The 19378-nt window shown below is 42.0% G+C and overlaps 1 protein-coding gene across 6 annotated transcripts in view; it reads right to left on the bottom strand.

The window, feature by feature from the left end:
• Positions 1-19378, bottom strand: part of LOC145412234 (osmotic avoidance abnormal protein 3-like) — a 73651-nt gene that overhangs the window by 2692 nt on the left and 51581 nt on the right. For 4 of the 6 annotated variants that reach the window (XM_080282168.1, XM_080282173.1, XM_080282170.1 and 1 more), the window contains exons 13-17: positions 18754-18979; positions 17672-17797; positions 15896-16031; positions 8630-8826; positions 1766-1871 (exon numbers count right to left, since the gene is read on the bottom strand). In XM_080282168.1, the coding sequence (XP_080138294.1) occupies positions 1766-1871; positions 8630-8826; positions 15896-16031; positions 17672-17797; positions 18754-18979 (791 nt within the window). Of the gene's footprint in view, positions 1-1765; positions 1872-6897; positions 7056-8629; positions 8827-15895; positions 16032-17671; positions 17798-18753; positions 18980-19378 lie in introns of all 6 variants that reach the window. The other 2 variants (XM_080282169.1, XM_080282172.1) reach the window with 2 other exon arrangements.

Raw genomic sequence — 19378 nt, 5'->3', positions numbered from 1 at the left:
TTAGTGCTTGAAAGATGAACTGCCTTCCTCGTCTTTGTACGGCTGAAGAAGAAAGTTCATTTGAAGCATGAAGAATACAGAAGTAACTAATTCGACATATTGAGAATACAGTGAGGCTGGATGAGGAGGAAATGGAAAATGTGAGTGCGTTTAAGAACCTGGATAATGTGATGAGTAAGGATGGAAGTTTAAAGGGTGAAGTGCTTGAAAGTGTTCAGCAGGGAAGAAAGGTTGCTGGTTCTTTGAAAGTAGCGATAAGGAAGAGGGAAGTTAGTATGGAAGTAATGAAGTCGCTGCATGATAGTATTGTAATACCAACCCTAACGTATGGAAGTGAAGCTTGGACCTTATTGGAAGGACACAAGTCAAAAGTGAGAGCAGTGGAAATGACCTATCTGAGAGGAGCATGTGGAGTTACGTGGAGAGACTGACAAATGAGGAAGTGAAGGAGCGTTGTGGTGTGAATGTGTATGTGATAGAAAGCTTTAGGAGAAATACACTGAGATGATTTGGCCATGTGGAGAGGATGGAGAGCGAGAGACTAACGAGGAGAGTGTATGCGAGTGAGGTGGAGGGGGGGAGAGGGAGGAGGAGGCCAAGGATGAGATGGAGGGATGGAGTGGAGAGGTATATGAGAGAGGAGTGTGTGAGCTGGGAGCAGGGCAGTGAAACGGCGTTGTACAGGGCGACATTGAGACGATTTGTTCGTGACCACCCCTTACGGGATTGAGGCGTCTGGCAATAGACAGATAGAGATAGATAGAGACTACTGTGAAAAAATTGCCATACTAATGCCTTAGTTTAAAATTCTGGCGGGAAATTCGTGTCTGTAATGACACATGGCAGAACTGAAGGGTTTAGTCGTCTCTATGCTACGTAAAAAAAAAAAAAAAAAAAAAAAATCAGCCCAAATATACAGTATTTCAAACAGGTTATCTATGATCAGTTACAATAATCAATTTCCAGGCCATTAAAAGAATATCAAGATGGCAGTTCTCTGTGTTATATTTTACAAACTGCTGTACCTACACCAGAAAGTGCAGTGCAGAACACCAAGCATTCACACCGAAACATCCATTATATATACAACCCAAGAATACACACCATTTTTCACTCCGGTAGGACAGATACTCAACGGATTTCATTTTCTGGCACAAAAAGGATTTTTTTAAATTTTGATCTTGCTGTTCCTACGGTTATTCAAAAACACAATTTCATCATTTGTTAACATATTTTATCACAGGAATGTAAAGAGCATCATAATTATTAACCATCAGTGAATAAGTAATCTGTCATCTTCCCCTTGGAATACATGATACACGAACATTATTCCTGTTCTATTGGATTGACTATAATTCCATGCGAAAATGCAAAAGTCGAATGAAAAATTATTAATTTATGACTTTTTGACAGTTTTAATGACAGTTTTGTGAGTTTGACAGGTTTTATGCTGGACTTTTGTGAAACTGATATTGTGGCAGTTTTAACGAAGTATTTTTGCGAACTGCATCAGTGGTATGCTGTTTTGTTTTGGCGATTTTTTGAGATTATTTTTCATTATTCTAATGATATTTTGGTAAGGTTTCGATTTTTAGCTGATATTTATTATTTTTTAAATCATTTTCATGAGATTTTCGTATTCTAGCCAATTAAAAAATTCCGAACTGAAAAATGGCGTGGTAGAAATAAACAAAAGAGCACCTCCATTCTCCCTAAGCTAGTTACCCCTATTCAGGCAACCCAAGACCCATTCTCTGTCACCTACCTGGACTTGCGTGGTCCTGGAATCTGACCAAGAGCTCGTTAGCTCGTTTCTTTGGCTTGAAATAGTTGCCAGCTATGTCCTCCTCCTCGCTTTTCTGGAGTTTCTGCTGGAATAAGGGCAAGGCTGGGTTAGGGCCGGTCCTTTGGTGGAGGTCATAGTAGGGGGAAAAGAATTTGTGTGTGAGTTTAAATGTTTGAAAGGTGTGAGACTGTGTTAAGGGGAAGGGAGAAGGGCCTACGGTGAGAGTCTTTGTGTTTACTGGTTGTGGTGGTCGTAGTCAGGATGAAAGGATATGAGGGTATGGTGATTTTTTTTTTTTCCCCAGAGTAAAGGGGCAAGGCATAGTCAAGGCTAGGACTTTGATGGAGATCGAAGAAAGGGGAAAGGATTTGGGATTTATTTATTTTTTTTTTTAAGTTATGGGTGTGAGAGTTTGATGGTTGTAGGCTGGAAATAAATTTATACAACCAGGTATCCAACAACCTAGTATTATACACTCATTCAGTACGAGACGTCTTTTTTAAGCTGACCAAAGCTGTCTGTTGAAATCAAGAATTATATGAGAAAGATTTTGTGCCGAGGAGGTTAATGAAGATCGTGTAACCTTTGAATGCAACAGGTTTTTCTTCAGCTGAGTGAAATGATCTAATCTTAGCAACAGTAATTTGAATAAAGTAACGTATGTAAAGTAAAATAATATAAATAAAAACATTAGTACTGAAAGAGAATATAATATTAATCCATTATTATTAGCTAGCCCTAATTAACAAAATATCAGACCTATTTTTTCCCACACAACAGAAGTGAATTAAAAACAGCATAACAATGAGTTCCCCGTGAGTTGTTAATTGAATTTACGTGCAATTATGAATTTTAGCATTTTTTTGATTAACATGTTGTGCCGGTTTCATTTATTTTATGTGCAAATTTAATTGGGAGAAGAATCCATGCGTGCCGATTTTTTTGTGTGTGTTGTTCTCTATGTTTACACAGTCTTTTATGTGTATATTTTTTTTTTTATGCAGACTATCTCGGCAGTTTTTCACATAAACGGGTTTATGACTTGTTTGTGCGTTGGTATGAATTCAGTTTTAACTATGAGCTGTTGTGTCATATGCCTGTTTCAGAGTTTCATTTTCTTTGCTGTTGTCTTGTTTAAAATTCTGTGCATATCATATATCTATCTATCTATATATTCTTTTTGGGGTTTTTGCTTTTAGTAATACGTTATTGCTGTAGCAGGAAACAGATGTGGCAGTATGAGTAGCTGTAGTCGAGATGTGTTAGGTGTGGCAGTGTGAGGTGTGGCCCTATAAGGTGTGGTAGTGTGGCCTTGTAAACTAACTGTGAAGGGTGGCAGCGGTAAGTGTGGTAATGGGGTATGGTGATTTTTGAGGAGTGGTGATGGTGTTAGGAGTGATTGTGAGGTGCGGCAGTGTATGATGTCACGGTGTGTGCGTGCGTGCAAACATCTTCAGGGTGGTACCAGAGTGGCATGGAGAGGAGGGTGAGGGGTATAAGGTATAGAGTGAAAGGGGCATAAAATAAAACTAAAAGCACAACATAGTACAACGGAAAACACTCAGCAAACCAATCCATAGTATAATTCTGATCTGTTAAGGAACTTTTAACTGCATCTTTACTTACCACTGCAGTACCAATATGTTAGCCTTTTTCGTTTTTCTTTTCACGAGTTTCCAGATACTGACTTCCTACTTCCCGAAATCAAGTTAATATAGAATAACAATTGATCACAGCTGTGCCTTTCACTGTGGCAAGATAGTAGGTAAGGAATTAATGATGGAAACGTTATCACTGCAGCATCTTACCACACTCATCTCCTCAAAATCATTCTGCTTTCTCTCTCCTTCCTTTCCTTCCATTCTTTCACTGCCCTCACGTTTCCATCTGTCACTCACTGCGTCCCTACTCTCTCTGTCTCTGTCTGTCTGTCTGTCTCTCTCTCCACCCACTCTTTCACAGCTCTTCCCTCTCCATCCCTCCTTCTCGGCAATTTCCCACCACTCTTCTTTCAGTGCAATACCCTGCTTCTTTCTTTCTCTCTTCCCCTACTCTCGCCTATTCCTGTAGTTCCCTTCTTCTCTCCCTTCACCTCATTCTACCACCCTTATCTGTCGTTCTCCTAACCCCCTTTTCACTGCAATACTCTTTCTCCTTCCCTCTCACTCCCTTCTCTAGCCGGCTCGGGACAACAATAGGCCGAGAACGCATCAGGGCGAATGGAGATGCCGTCCAGGAGTCGTAGTCTGGCAAAAGCAACTGGCCAAGTGGAGTTTCCCTAAATTTATTGAGACAGTTACAATCCTACTGGAGGGAAGAGGTGAGGAGAGAGGGGAGGGAAGGGAAGGGGAAAAGAGAGGCTTGGAGTAAAGAGGAAAAGGGGAGGGATAGATAGGGGAAGAGAGAAAGGATCGGGGAGATGACGAAAGAGGACAAGATAGAAGGAAAAGGAGAGAGAGGGACGGAAAGAAGGGGAAGAATGAGGAGAGACAGGGAGGAGGAAAGGGAGAGAAAAGAGGAGAGGTGACAGATGAAGCGAGGAAAGCACCACCATCACCGCTATAAAGCCACTAAACTCGCCTCAGCACCCCGCCTCCCAAGCTTACCCCCCCCCCCCACACACACACAGGATCCTCGCAGCTGCAAAATGTGTCGGACTTTACTTGCTGGACTTTGCCGGTAAAAACTGTAACTAAGGAGCTCGCGCGTCCTCTTCATCCAGTCCAGGCGACTCTATAGTTCCATCACTTTAACTTGACCGAGAGATATTCGCCCCTTTGTAGTTCTGTCTCTTAACTCGATGGTGAAGAGACTTAATCCTTGTGGCTCTACATCGTTCCCATAGCACGTCTTCGTGATTAGCACCGTATTCTAATGTTCATCTCGTTACATCTCATTTGCTGATTAAGACAATACTGGGTCTACATCCTTCCCATAGCACTTCATTGTGATTAGCACCATATTCTAGTGTATATATCTTGCCACGTCTCACCAGTTAAGATGGAAAGACGGCAATTTTAGGCCAAGTTAGATTGAAAGGAGTATATCGCATGGACGTTGGTAGTTAGGTGCTGCTGTAGCCCTGTACCCCGAGGATATAATACAGGATGGTCCATTAATACCGCTCGATTAGTCTTTTACCCAGCAGTATCTTAGGTGTTGCAGGGACGGCTCAGTCTGCAGGTGTGGGCTTGGGTGTGGCACTGGGAGCAAGAAATGTATAAATGATGCAGGATAGACACTGATAACGCTGAATAAGCCGTCCATGCAACACACAAATCGCCCGGGGAGGAAGGAAAGAAAAGCGCTATATATGAACGACCCTGTATAGTCAGTGTAAATAAATATCCTTGGTTTTTAACAATTTTGAGACGGTATATAAAATAAATATTGGGTATAACACCACGCACCTTACCCACCCTTCACCACCCAGCTGATGGTCGTAAAGTTCACGGGTCTAAACTTTAGGGCTTCCTCCTTTAATTAACTTTCAGACATGTTCCACACTTTCCCACCTGGAGTACACTGAACTCTAAAGGGTTAAGAATTTCCAGGCGATATCAGTACTGTCAGTCTTCCTTCCTCCCCTATCCATCCTATCCTCCCTTTTTTATACTATGTCACATCATATCACAGTCATTCCATCCATCCTGTCCATCCAATCCTGTTTTTATACTATTTCATGTTATCCTACTGCAGTCCTTCCTTCCTTCCATCCTTATCAACCCAACACTCAGTTTTATACCCTTCCGCCTCATCCTGACTAAACTGCAATCCTCTATTTTATTCCTGTCCACCCTTCCATTCACACTCTTTCGTCTAATCGCAACCCAGCTACATTCCTTCAATCGATCCCAATCAACCCGCAGTTCACAGTTCTGTCTCAATATAGCTCTCTCTCTCTCTCTCTCATAATAACGCAAGGAAATAGTGCTATAACACGAAAACAGAATGGTCGGGATCGGACACACAGGGATCCTTATTTATAAACGAAGCCAGACAGCTCTTAGGCTTTATGGACGGACGGAGAGCAGGACTTAATGGAAGTAATGGAGTCTGTGAGGCCAGCTAAAGGGGTCTACCTCCATTCCAAGCCCCCTACCCTCCCTTCCTTATGGACTTCTGCCAAATGCCTATAGTTCTTTCACCTTAACTTGGTGGGGGCGCTCACCATCCACTAGCTCGATGCAATGTTGCTCTCGGGTGACTGTCCTTTCCTCTCTTCCTTTTTTTCTTCCTTCTTCTTCTGTCTTTCTTTCATTCTTTCCTCTTCCTTCTGTCCATGGATGACTCTACACTGAGTGACAAGCCAAATGGTTTCCTGTACACCAGGAAACCATTTACTACGCTGGGTGGTAACCATATAACCAAATTATGGCGCCTGGTGGCTTAGTGGGTAATTAAAGCGCTCCAATCAAATTAAGCCTGTGCAGGTTTATATCCAAGGGGTTGTTGGGGTTCATTGCTCTCGTAATGCCACTCAGGAATGAGTGAGGCTGGTCACTCTCATCTTACATGTTACGACCTACTTGCCTAGCCCGGGGCTTTTTCGCTTTTCATGGCGAAACACAGGATTACGTGAAGATGATGATGATTTTAATTATTATTATTTTTATTATTATTATTATTATTATTATTAATGTAAGCTTTGTCCATATTTATACACGAGTAGCTTAAAATATAATGCAGCTCTTGAATCCAACGACATTCCATTCTATTCTTGCCATCAAAAGACGATTTCATAGTCTGAGAGAGAGAGAGAGAGAGAGAGAGAGAGAGAGAGAGAGAGATTAATCCTCCTGCCTGAACTATAAATAATTCTACTGTGTAAAAATAAAATGAATTACGCGATGAAGAAAAGTCTGAGGTGATAATCTCCTCTCTAAAAAGAAATTTTAAAAATGGTGGCTTGACCCTGCCACAACCCAAGAGACCTACAGGAATGAGTCCTCTCGCCTGACCTATAAATAATTCTAAGAAGAAGAGGAAGAGGAAGAGGAAGAGGAAGAAGATGAGGAATTGCGTGGCAAAGAAAAGTCAGATGTGGTAAACCCCTGAAAAGAAAAAAACCATCTCTACTAGTGCCCTGACTGTGCCACAACCCCAGAGACCTGCAAGAATGGGTCCTCCTGGCCGCGCTCCAGTTGCTGCAGCTCCTCCTCTACCGTGTCCTCCGGGGGCGTGGGCGGGTCGCTGCCGGGGGGAACACACGCCCACCCACCCACACGCGCACTTGGGACTTGTCGGGCGCGGACTCCTGGCTGCATACCTGTCGGATACGTCGGGTTTCCGTCGGTCAGTACTCCTTCCTCTCTGTCGGCCATTTTTCTTCGGTTATATCGGACTTACCTGGTGTTCCTTCTAGACACTGATTTTTTTCCATTTCTTTTTTTTTTTTCTTCTTTTCTCACACACACACGTATAATGTCACACGCGTCTATAATGAGTTTTTAGTGTAATGTATGTACATCGATGAAATGTCTGTCGAATACGCTTTTCTGTAGACTTAACAATTACCGATACGACAATTCCCTTTCGTCACCACCTTGTCAACCCTTGTATGTGTTTGTTGTTGACTTACCTTGGCATTTTTTTAAATTATTAATCTTCATACACTTTTGTCACACAGTCACACACAAAAATAATCCTGCTGTCTACCGGTGTGACTTTATGGCTTTGTGTGTGTGTGTGTGTGTGTGTGTGTGTGTGTGTGTGTGTGTGTGTGTGTGTGTGTGTGTGTGTGTGTGTGTGTGTGTGTGTGTGTGTGTGTGTGTGTAAACGTGTGTGTAAACTTGTGTTTTTAAAAGTATGTGTGTACTTAGGTGTGTTGGCTAGGCACACACAGCGGTGAAGTACTAGTGTATGCTTTGTGTGTCATTCCACTTTACCTGCCTGTTCGATCCATCTTTTTTTTTTTTTCCGGGTGGTGTTAAGTGTGAAGAGAGACACTACGTACAATAAGCGATGCAATATTTGAGGTGCAACAACAAATCTTCTGTACCTGTAAGCAGTGAGGTGCAACAAGAAGCAATGCCGTGGGTTAGTGCTGTGCTGTGCAGTGCTATGCTGTGCTGTGCTGTGCTGTGTTCTTGCTGGTGTGACAAGCGAGGTTGCCAACACGTAGTATCAGTTATCTGTATTCTCATTGGCATGGGAGATCTCGTGGGACTTCTTCCCTAGCGATTTATTCTGCATACAGTACCTTAATACTCTCCTGTATGTTATTGATGTCTTTCTGGCTCTTACATCTCAGGGGATGAACTGTATTTTACCCTTGGCTATCGTCCCTGGAAAAACTCCCAGGTTCTGAGGGTTAATATCTACATACTTTATATTAGTAACACACAAGATAATACTAAGGCTTCATATGCTCTGTGAAATAAACGTTCTCTCTGACTAGTGGTACCATTTTCTCTCCGTGCCAGAACTAGGGGAACCATCAGCGAGAACTTAAGGTAATTTTTTTATCTTGCTTTAGTTCTACCAGCGGGAACTACGGGGTTGCTTTAGGTTTTGCTTTATGTTGATTAGGGATGGATATGATGAAAGTTTTATTATGATATCACCTGAGCACACGACTTTATTGAGACCCAAGATATCGCTGTAGCAAACATTTTCATGTTATATGAAAAAGTCCGCTAAAGTTACACAGTGCCTCAATAAGACCTCGTCCTCAAAAGGCGTTTTCGTAACAAACTCTTAGGTCTATTAGCAGGAGCTTAGGGGTATCTTTAGTTTTGGTTTTAGGTCCATGCTATGTACAGACTTGATGAATTTTGTTAAAGTCTAGCTGTTTATGTTGGTTTGTAGGTCAGGGTAACGACATGCACTGAGGGATGAAACCTTGAGCATCTTGTCATCGTCGTCATCGTCCCACATCCCAAGCCTGGCGGGCGCCGTCTGGGATGGGAAGCGACCACCCGGCTGTATGCGGTTTGGGGGGGAGTAGCTGCTGTTGTTGAGGCTGTTGTTGTTGTTGCTAGTATCGTTGTTGTACTTGTTGTTGAGGAAGTCAGACTGACTCATCGTGCCGGAGGGCCCTGCAAGTTGCAAGATGAGAGCCAACATGCGCCCAACAATCGAGCAAAAGTGTGTGTGTGCTCGTTGCTCGTGGACAAGAAATTATTTGTTACGTGTAAAGTGACGTCGTCTCTACGGTGTGTGAGGATGGCAGGACAGGACCACCGGGTGGGTGAGGATGTGATGGGCAGGCAACGGTACTGTACTGAAGGTGATGGTACTGAGAGTGGTGAGGGTCGCAACGAGGAGATGGCAAGGTACAGGGTAGGGGGGTCAGTGAGGAAAGCATAAAAAGGTGATTATTACACTCCTCCGTGCACAGCCACGGTGGGTGTATTGTTTCGCTTGGAATGTGCGCACACGTGTCTGTCTGTCTGTCTGTATTTATAAGTGTATGTGAATAGTATACAGTAATTCACTGTTCTGATCCGACTGTAATAGAACAGTGGAAGGGCTGAGGGTCAACCAAAGGGTTGACATATCGTTTTTAGAATATGTCAAAGGCCAAGAACACAAGGCAGGGCCAACTTAAACGCTTTTAAATTTAGGGCAAACGTGGTGGATGTGTTGAGGATAGGGCAAAGATGATGTGATTCCATATTTAGTTCAATCAGTCAGTAGTAAAGGACATAGGGAATGGTAAAGGACTTGGCCCTATATGATATTTTTTTAATTGATGGAAAGGTTGAAGGCCATCCAAGGATGAACAGATTCGATTTGGAGAACGGCTCAGAGGCCAAGGTCACAGAGCAAAGTAAACAAAATTAATCATGATCCGATTTGAACTAAACTTGGTGAAAGGACTGAGTGTCGGGCAAGGAAAAAGTAATTCAGTTTTGAGGACAGTCGGTCGAAGGTCAGTATCACAGGGTAAAACCAAATGCTCAGCCTTCAGGCCATTTCCTGGGTGTGGATGTGGCTGTTGAACTGTGTGTGTGCTCCTCCTTGTGTTGTGTGTGATGAAATCAGAAGTGTGTGTGTGGGGGGAGGGGGGGAGGTGATTTTATGTCGTAATCATCAGCAACTTCTCTACTGCCCCTCCTCTCCTCTCCCCTCATAGTTCACCACAGCCAGACTTCTCATGTTACAAATAAATAAACTACATTACAGAATGTTTGATACATGATTTGTTTGAGTGTGTTTGTAATTCTGTAATAACGGGGACTACTTCTAATACTTTCTATCTCAGTTGTCTCCCTTGATGTAAATATAATCATCTAGTGTTAGACAAAATAGAATAAAGAAGATATCCTAGGGCAGGAGGAGATGATGAATGAAAAAAGTAATATAAAAAACTCCAAGGCATATATCAGTTAAGATCAGTATTTTCAAATATTTTGTATGTCCGTGCAGTGGAGTTCATTATAATTCATTTATTACAGCCTAAGTTTATTCATTACGCACTCCCATTAATCGTGCTAGTAATTAATTGTACTGTCTGTCTTTTGGATTATTGTTTTGGTAATTATGATAACAGTATTTTTTTTTTTTCAAATAACCGGAGAGGGAGTCAGGTTAGAAGCGAGAGGGGTGGTTGTGGTGGTGGTAAGTGAGATGGGGTTGGGGGCGGGGGGGGGCGCTGCGATACTGCAGGGTGGATAGAAGTGGAGGCGGGGTGAGGGAGGTAGCGAGCTCCCCCATGCATTTGTGTACCACAGTGGCTGCTTGGGCACTCATGTAAGGTCTGGGCATATAAGTAAACCATATATATAATAATTAATTATTATTATTATTATTATTATTATTTAATTATGTAGATTATATTATTATTATTATTATTATTATTATTATTATTATTATTATTTATTTTTTATTAATATTCCTGAGTAGAGCAAGAGTGTCCATGCAGATCAATCCCAGTCCCTGTAGTACATTACCGTGTGTTGTAAGGTGACAGTGGGTACCAGTCTTCTACACAGGGCACCGATGTGTGTGTGTGTGTGTGTGTGTGTGTGTGTGTGTGTGTGTGTGTGTGTGTGTGTGTGTGTGTGTGTGTAGTACGTCCAGCAGCCACACACACACATACACACATTTGCTACCGCCCATCAACTTATGCAACACTAAACACTCAAAGACAAAAGCTGTGTCGAGTAACCACTGGTCCCTTACAGCCTTTGGTGTGTGTGTGGGGCAGGGCAGGTGAAGGTGCACCCTCGGGTTATAGTTTGTAGAACAGTACACTACTCAAACTTTACAGGAAAAAAATCGTGTTGTTTCTGATGTTATTGAAATGACAGATGTAAAGCTTTATGCGTTACTGAAATGACGCCTGTAAAGCTATGAGAAAAAGTAAAGCTATGAGGAAAATTGTCTGGCGTCTCTATCATACCTACTAACCAAATGTGGAAGCTTACATTTTTGCCTCCTGCGTTTGTTATGACTTTCATGCCTCATAACTTTACGGGATATTTACATTTTTACCACCCGCATGTCGGATGAGTAATGTTTTTGGTTGCAAATGTCTGTCTGCTTGGCTTTTGAAAGCCTTAAATTAGATGTAAGTTTACTTAATTCCGTGCTACGGATCCGATCTACATGAATTTCAAAAACATAAGTAGTACCTCAAAAGCCAGCATCATGGGTGAAAAGAAATGTCCACGTTTGGGGGCATTCTGTTTGGAAATATTAATTGAAATCTGTTATACTGTATACTCGGATGCACCTTCAGTCGCTACCCTTGCTTGCTAAAAAAAATTATATGATCTCTCGATAAAATACTGCAAAACTGTTTGATTTGTAAGTGATGTAGTGATATTTATTTTTGTACTCAGTGTTTTTCCCACAGCTTAAATTCTATGTCTATACATAAGTGGCTAATCTGACAAGTAACTGTCAGTGAAGATTGTTGTAGTGAGTTTGAATTGTTTGACCTTTATCTGGTGAACACGTCAAGTTTCACCCCATGAATCCCTTCAATACAGTGACGTCCCATTCCACCTTCTTGCTACCACCAGACGATTACATTCAGCCAACGAGATATCTCCAAATTAAAATTTTGGAATGTACCCCCAAATAAAACTTGTTAATGGAGGCTATGTCAAACTCCTGATGCTGGAAATGGATGCCTTCCTGTGGTGGCATCAGTATAACCGTCTGGCTCCAATTCCTGGTTATATAAACGTCCCTCAACACACACTGTCCCATAAACCGAGGATGGTTGACTGCCAGGGAGAGGGCAGCTTTAGCCCGCAGTCCACCGGGTTTACATCCAGAGCAGCCTGGGGCTACAACAACAAATATCAATCAATCAATCAATCATTTCCTGTGGCACCCTCGGGGATGCATAGGGCCTCGATGAACTCACACCACCACATCCTATCTTGTGCTAACTCCTCAAGATCTCCCCAACACTCATCTCCAGCTTCCCGTCTCATTGTCCTCACCCACGTCTCTTTTGGCCTTCCTCTACCTCTCCTACCAAGTGCCACCCACCCTGGTGTACCTCGTACTATTCCCTGTCTCCTATACACATGTCCTAGCCACTTCCATCGTGAGAATCTAACATATTCATCGATCGGCTGCACTCCCGTTATTTCTCTAATTCTACTATTTGGTATCCTTTCCCACCACTTAAACAACAAATATAACAACTTTAAACTTCTGTTTTAAAGCAGAATGAAACTGTCTGGTGGTGGCATGAAAAAAACAAAATACGTCTTTGGAGTGAATGAATTTAGCTGAAAGAAAGGCTATGCTGAGGGAAACCCCACCTGGGCTCAACCTATCAAAACGACTCTAGCTTTCCGTCTGTACACAGAGAGACTAAGGTATAACGAGATGGGACTGTTTCTGCCGTTATGGTGCTTCTGTCATCCCCAAACCTTTGTAAACGATCAAGTGAGATGTCTTAGAGCATAATTATGGGTGCCTACATATTTTTACCTTAACTTGGCCCAGATTTTTGTCCTTTTGCAGCTTGCTTCACGTAGCCCAGTGGCAGAATAAGACATTACTGTGGCTTTACATCCCTCCTACAGCACTTCTTCATCACTTGCATAATATTCTAGCGTTAACCTTTCGTTACAAATCAGTATTCTAGATGGAGAGGTGGCAATTTTAGGCCAAGTCAGGGTATAACGGGTATAATAATGTCTTTGTGATTTATGCGGCTAAATTAAAGCATATGGATATCCTAATATTACTTGGCATTAGAAAGTCTTACAGATGACGTGAGATGATAATTACAGTTCCTTGGTGATCGACAGAAGCACAGCACTAATGGAAAGTGTCCCGTCTCTGTTGACCTCTACTACTACGCTCCACAAAGTCATCATGCACGCAGTCTATATACGAGTTATCATTGACCTGTTAACACTGAAAGCCTTACGAACTACCACTTACAGCAATATAATTTCAAATGCTACAAATACAGAGACAGTTATGAGTCAGAAGAAAAGCATGATTGTAAATATTATTCTCTCGTCCATGATACCTACTCTTATTATCATGTTACCATCTACAGTATATTTGTTCCCACCTGACAGAAGATCCTTAACCCCTTTTAGCTCAATTGGTGGCCAAGTGTAGTGAGATGCGGGTGTGTGTGTGTGTTTTTTTTTTTACTAGTTACCAAGGAGACTCATCCCTGCATTATAACCCAAGCTCATCGCACTTCATGCAATTACGACTTAGCACTCAAGTGGTGAGGCTTTCCCAGTTCCGTCAGATGAAAACGAAGTCCAGAATGAGCTAACAAATGCCTGTGTGTTCTGACTTAAAACTTACTCTTTATTTATACACTGACTCTTACTTATACTTCGGCTACTACTTACATTATAGCTTTAATGCGACCAGGTACTTATACTAATACTTATGAATTATTATTATTTAAATTCACCCTGTTTCTTATGCTGTTATTCATACCACATCTACTACTTAAATTATTACTGATACACTTAATTATACTCATTGGTTTAATCATACATATGCCACATAGATACAGCAGTTAGCTCTGTTCTTAATAATAATGAGTCACACAATCACTTAAACCATATGACTCGTATAGAATAGTAATAAAATAAAAAGAAAATAGGGATATACTGGTAATACTAGGAATACGGGGAGTTATAGATCACAGGGAAATACACTGGTGTTGAGAATCATAAAAAAATCTTTGTTGGGACACATTTATTGTATCTTATCTACCACGAGACGATTTTGTTCAACAGATTTCTCAGCGTGATAGGGTTAATGGTAATACATGCTGAACCTTAAAGAATGACAAGTCTCTTCTAAGATTATTAACTCGTCTTGCGGTAGCGAAAATATAATAATAATTTAGTTCTGAAGGAGTTGAGGTATAGATGAAACACTGAACAGAAAAAAATAGAAGACCTCGATATCAGTAAAAAAAAAAAAAAAAATGACATGCGACACAAACCATGATTCAACAGAGAGAGAGAGAGAGAGAGAGAGAGAGAGAGAGAATCAGCTACATATTCATATAAATGAACACAGCGAGGGAACAGATGAGAATATAGGCCTACGGCATATATATATATATATATATATATATATATATATATATATATATATATATATATATATACATATATATATATATATATATATATATATATATATATATATATATATATATATATATATGTGGGGGGCCCACCATCCACTCACTCAATGTAGTGCTGCTCTCGGGTGTCTGCCCTGTCCTCTCCTCCGTCCTTGTTTCCTTCCATCTTCTTCTGTCTTTTTTTCCTTCACTCTTTTCTCTTCCTTCTGCCTACGGGTGACTTTACACTCCCTCTTCTGTTTTTCATTCCTTCATTCTTTCCTCTCCCTCCTGCCTGTGGGTGACTCTACACTGAGTGACATGCCAAATGGTTTCCTGTACACCAGGAAACCATTTACTACGCTGGGTCGTAACCATATAACCAAATTTTGGCGCCTGGTGGTTTAGTGGGTAATTATTGTGCTCCAGTCGGATTGAACCGGTGAAGGTGTATATCCAAGGGATGGTTGGGGTTGACTGCTCATGTAATGCCACTCAGGGATGAGTGAGGCTGGTCACTCTCATCTTAAATGTCAGAACCAACTGCCTTGCCCCGGGCTTCTACGCTCCTCATGGGGAAACGTAGGATTGGATGATGGATGGATGGATATATATATATATATATATATATATATATATATATATATGTTATATAGATACAGTGATACAGTAGACAGATAGATAAATAGACAGATAGAGACAGGTGCAAAAGAACCAGCAACACCACTTTTTATTTAGCAAATGGTGAAGTAAGTTTGATCTTATTGAGGAGTAAGCGCTGGTACTCGCCCTCCCATACGCGAAACACAACTACAGAGGCACAGACCAGTCACAGAAAGGCATTGACACAGACACAAAGACTGACAATGAAAACCAAAGGCATAAAGAGACAGACAAGAGACAAACGATGACAGATAATCAAAGGAATACAGGCACAGGAAAAAGACACAAAGACTGACAGTGAAAGACAAATGCAAAAAAAGACAGACAAGGGACAAACGAAGACAGATAATCAAAGGAATTCAGACGTAGGAAGACATGATCCCTTCGATGAACCCAGAAAACCACTGAACAAAAACAGAAAATCACAAAAAAAAATAAATAAATAAATAAAAAACCACCAAAAAACACAGAAAATTATCGATACACCACAAATTCACAAATAAACAATCCCAATGGTTACGGGAGGAAGGTATATTTTTACGGGTTATACATCTGGTGCCTAAGTAAAACAGAGCGACACAGAGGCAGAAAAGGAAACAGAGAGTCAGAGAATGGGACGGAGTCGGATACATTAAAACAGACACGGGAAGAAAAAGGGCACACAAAAGAGACAAAGACAGAGGAAGACAGAAAATTAAGAGATAAAGCAGATACAGAAACGCATGACTATGGAAAGACACTGAAAACAACCGAATGCAATCACGAACCACCGAAAACAATAGAAAAACAACCGAAAATCATAGAAAAACCACCGAATGGCGTCAGCACTCCACCGAAAACCAAAGAAAAATAACCGAAAATCACATACAAGTCAAAGAAATTTATCAGAAGACACAAAAAAATACACAGAATCACCATACCTGCAGGAGGGAGTTTTGTTTTGACGAGCTGTAGATCTGGCACTTTCCACCTTTGATACTCGTCTTCCCACATCGCCTCCTTCTTTACAGCGTCAAGGTTGCTGTAGTTGCAGTCCCTTCGTATGGTGGGTTGGACCTGGGAAAGAGGAGAGAAGAGGGGTTAAGGGGAGAGACAGCAAAATATGAAAGAGATGAAGGATTAAGAAAGGGGAGAGAGAGAGGATATGGATGAAGGAAGGAGAGAGAGATAATATAGGGACTGAACAAGTGCTTGTGGGCCCTTCGGGCCCCTCGCACTTGCTCCCGCGGAGGGCTCTCGCGTTTATGTGCAGTTCTAGTGTAACGTTGTCACTTGGATTTTTTGCAGCTAACCAACTGATCGTGTTATTTGCAGCTTCGGGAAAGGAACCCAAGTTGTCCGAACGCAAGTCAGACATAGCTGTGGGTAAAAAATTCTACGGAGATCCTATGCCGCGAGCCAGGAGCGGCGTTTTTTCGGTCAAAATGTGATCACTCATTAAATATAGTAAAAGTTTTTCAATCGTGATGGGACCAGGTTTTTTCACATCAGCGAATTTTTTGCGATTTCTGTGTCAATTTTGGTGCGATTTGAATGTGTAGTTTCGACTGCCCAAAACACACACACACACACACACACACACACACACACACACACACACGGCTGTTGCTATAGTATATTAGATAAGGCAGGAAAGGAGAGGGAAGGGGTAGAGGGATGAAGAAAGACAGGGAGGAAGAAAATGACAGTTTGAAAGATGGCATTAAGGCACAGATATTAACTTGACAGATAAAAAGATCGAATAAGACCGAAAGACAGGAAAGAAAGATAAGTATTTTGAGAGAGAGAGAGAGAGAGAGAGAGAGAGAGAGAGAGAGAGAGATAAGGGGTGTGCCTGACGATATTACAGCGACATGAAAGAGCGCATATAAAAATCCACGAAGGAGGAAGGTCGAGGAGGGATGAAGCATTTTAATAAGAGGAGGGAAGGGAAAAATTTTGGGTATATTAAACGAAAATATTAGTGAAAATTGAAAAAGGGACAGAGTGATAACAATAAAGGTCTGGAAAAGAAAATTAATAAAGGTGAGAAGATGAGGAGACTAAGATGTGAGTGAAATATATATATATATATATATATATATATATATATATATATATATTGTAGAACAAAAGCAAAGTAAGTAGATTTAAGTAAATTAAATGAACACACACACACACACACACACAACTGAATGAGTGAGATATCAAGACGTGAAGGGATAAGCCAAGGATGAAATGAGAATATTAATAAGGAATAAAGAAAAAAAAAAAAAAAAAGGAAAGAAACAGGGCATCAAAAAACAACAAGGATGAAATGGAAAAAAAGTGAGAAAAGAATAGTGACAGAGAAAAAGGGTCGTGTATTATTAACAGTTGTCAGTGGGAACAGGCACCGTAGTCTATGTTCAGAGTGGGATGCATAAAAATTACCATCCATCGTATCAGTCTATTCTGGGGACTACTGAATCTCGGAAACGGCCTTCAGTGTGTGTGTGTGTGTGTGTGTGTGTGTGTGTGTGTGTGTGTGTGTGTGTGTGTGTGTGTGTGTCATATTTTCGGTCTATCTACCCTATCTTCCTACGTAAACATTTTTTCACATTGATCCAGCACCATTATTTTCACTAGGACAAGGAAGGGCTTAGGTTAACCTGGTTTGGGACGTACTCTCTCTCTCTCTCTCTCTCTCTCTTTCGCTCTCTCTCTCTCTCTCTCACCTTCTCCAGTATCGTATTCAGCAGCTTGACCTGTTGTTCCTGCCTTCGTATCGTCTCGAGATAGTCTGTTCTCTCCTCCTGGAACTCCGAGGTCAGGTCCTTGATTTCGTCTTCCATTGCCTTGATCTGGAAGGGGGAGAAAAAATGGGTGTAGAGAGAGGAACAGTTGATGATGATGATGATGATGATGATGATGATGGTGATGATGGTGATGATGATGATGATGATGATTCTCTCTCCTTTACATTACCTTCCCCATCTGCCTCCTCAGCATCTCACGCCCTCCTTCCCTCATACTGCACCCCCCTATATTCCCGTCCTCCTTCCTTCCATTCCTCCACCTCTCTCTCCTCTATTTTCCTCCCCCAGTCATTCATATACCCCTCCCCTCCCCGTCCTTTTTTCCCTTCCCCCGACCCTTTCTCTCACAGCCCATTCATCAGTCATTTCTCTCCTCTTCTCTTCCCACTCCTTATCACTCTCCCTTTCCCTTCCTCTCTCATCTTCACCTAATCCATCCTCTCTCATCTTCACCTAATCCATCCTCTCTCATCTTCACCTAATCCATCCTCTGCCTTTCCTCTTCTCTCATCTCTCTCCCCCCCACTGTTCTCTCTCTTCTCTCTTCTCTCCTCCCCCTCTCCCACTGTTCTCTCCCTCTCCTCCCCCGCCCAGGGCAGCCTATTATGATAATCTGATTAGCCAAGCGGGCCTGAGAGGGTATTGTATTGAACCCTGGGGACCTATCAGACACGGTGATCACAACACTATCACCACCACCCATGTACACACACACACACACACACACACACACACACACACACACACACACACACACACACACACACACACACACACACACACACACACACACACACACACACACACCACCACCACCCGACAGCTCACAACAGAACCAACCACTTCACCAACTCACCTTCACTCTTTATTTTCTTGTCCAGTTCTGTCTTCACCCTTAGCTCCTCATGAATATCACCCTAGCTTAACCTCAAATCAACCTCACAACTCAGGACGCCACCCTTACTCAACCTCACAATCCAAGAAGACCCCAGCTAACTCACCTTCGCCTTCTGTTTCTTGGCCAGGTCTGTCTTCACTCGCAGTTCCTCGTGGATATCGTCATACACCTTAATCATGATCCCATCCTCGTCATCCACGTTCTTCAGCGCCTCGCTCAGGATTTTCATTCGCTTCTCCATGTACTTTTTTCTACGGTTCCTCTTGGCCTTGAGTTCCTTGTCCTGGGATTTCTCACCACCAACCATCTTCTCTTGTAGCTCTTTTAATCTAGGAAAAGTTTGGACAGTTGTTAGAGTTGAATTTCATGTGTTGCTGATTTGGGAAATTTTATGTTGCGAATAGTACCCTATCATGATTTGGCCATGTGGATTGAAAGAGACTGAGAGACTGACTAGGAGACTGTATGTGAGTAAGGTGGAGGGGAAGTGACGGAAGGAGACCGAGGGTGAAGTGAAGGGATGGAGTAGAGACTGGAGATGTATATGAAAGCGGGTGATGTGAGCTGTGGTGTAGATGTAGAGTATATGAATGACGGTGGTGTGGGTTGGAAGGAGGGCAGACTGACGGTGGAGGACGGGGTGACAGAAGCGATTTATTTATGGCCACTCACCCCGGGGTTATGGCGTCAGGCTATACTGTAAATAGACAGGCACACAGTGGAAACTA

The sequence above is a fragment of the Coenobita brevimanus genome, chromosome 92 (assembly GCF_032717465.1).
Source record: "Coenobita brevimanus isolate Jiangsu-jjx chromosome 92, ASM3271746v2, whole genome shotgun sequence".
NCBI classification, from domain to species: Eukaryota; Metazoa; Arthropoda; class Malacostraca; order Decapoda; family Coenobitidae; genus Coenobita; species Coenobita brevimanus.
The sequence above is the reverse complement of the archived record's forward strand: the minus strand, read 5'-3'. Positions and strand labels throughout refer to the sequence as shown.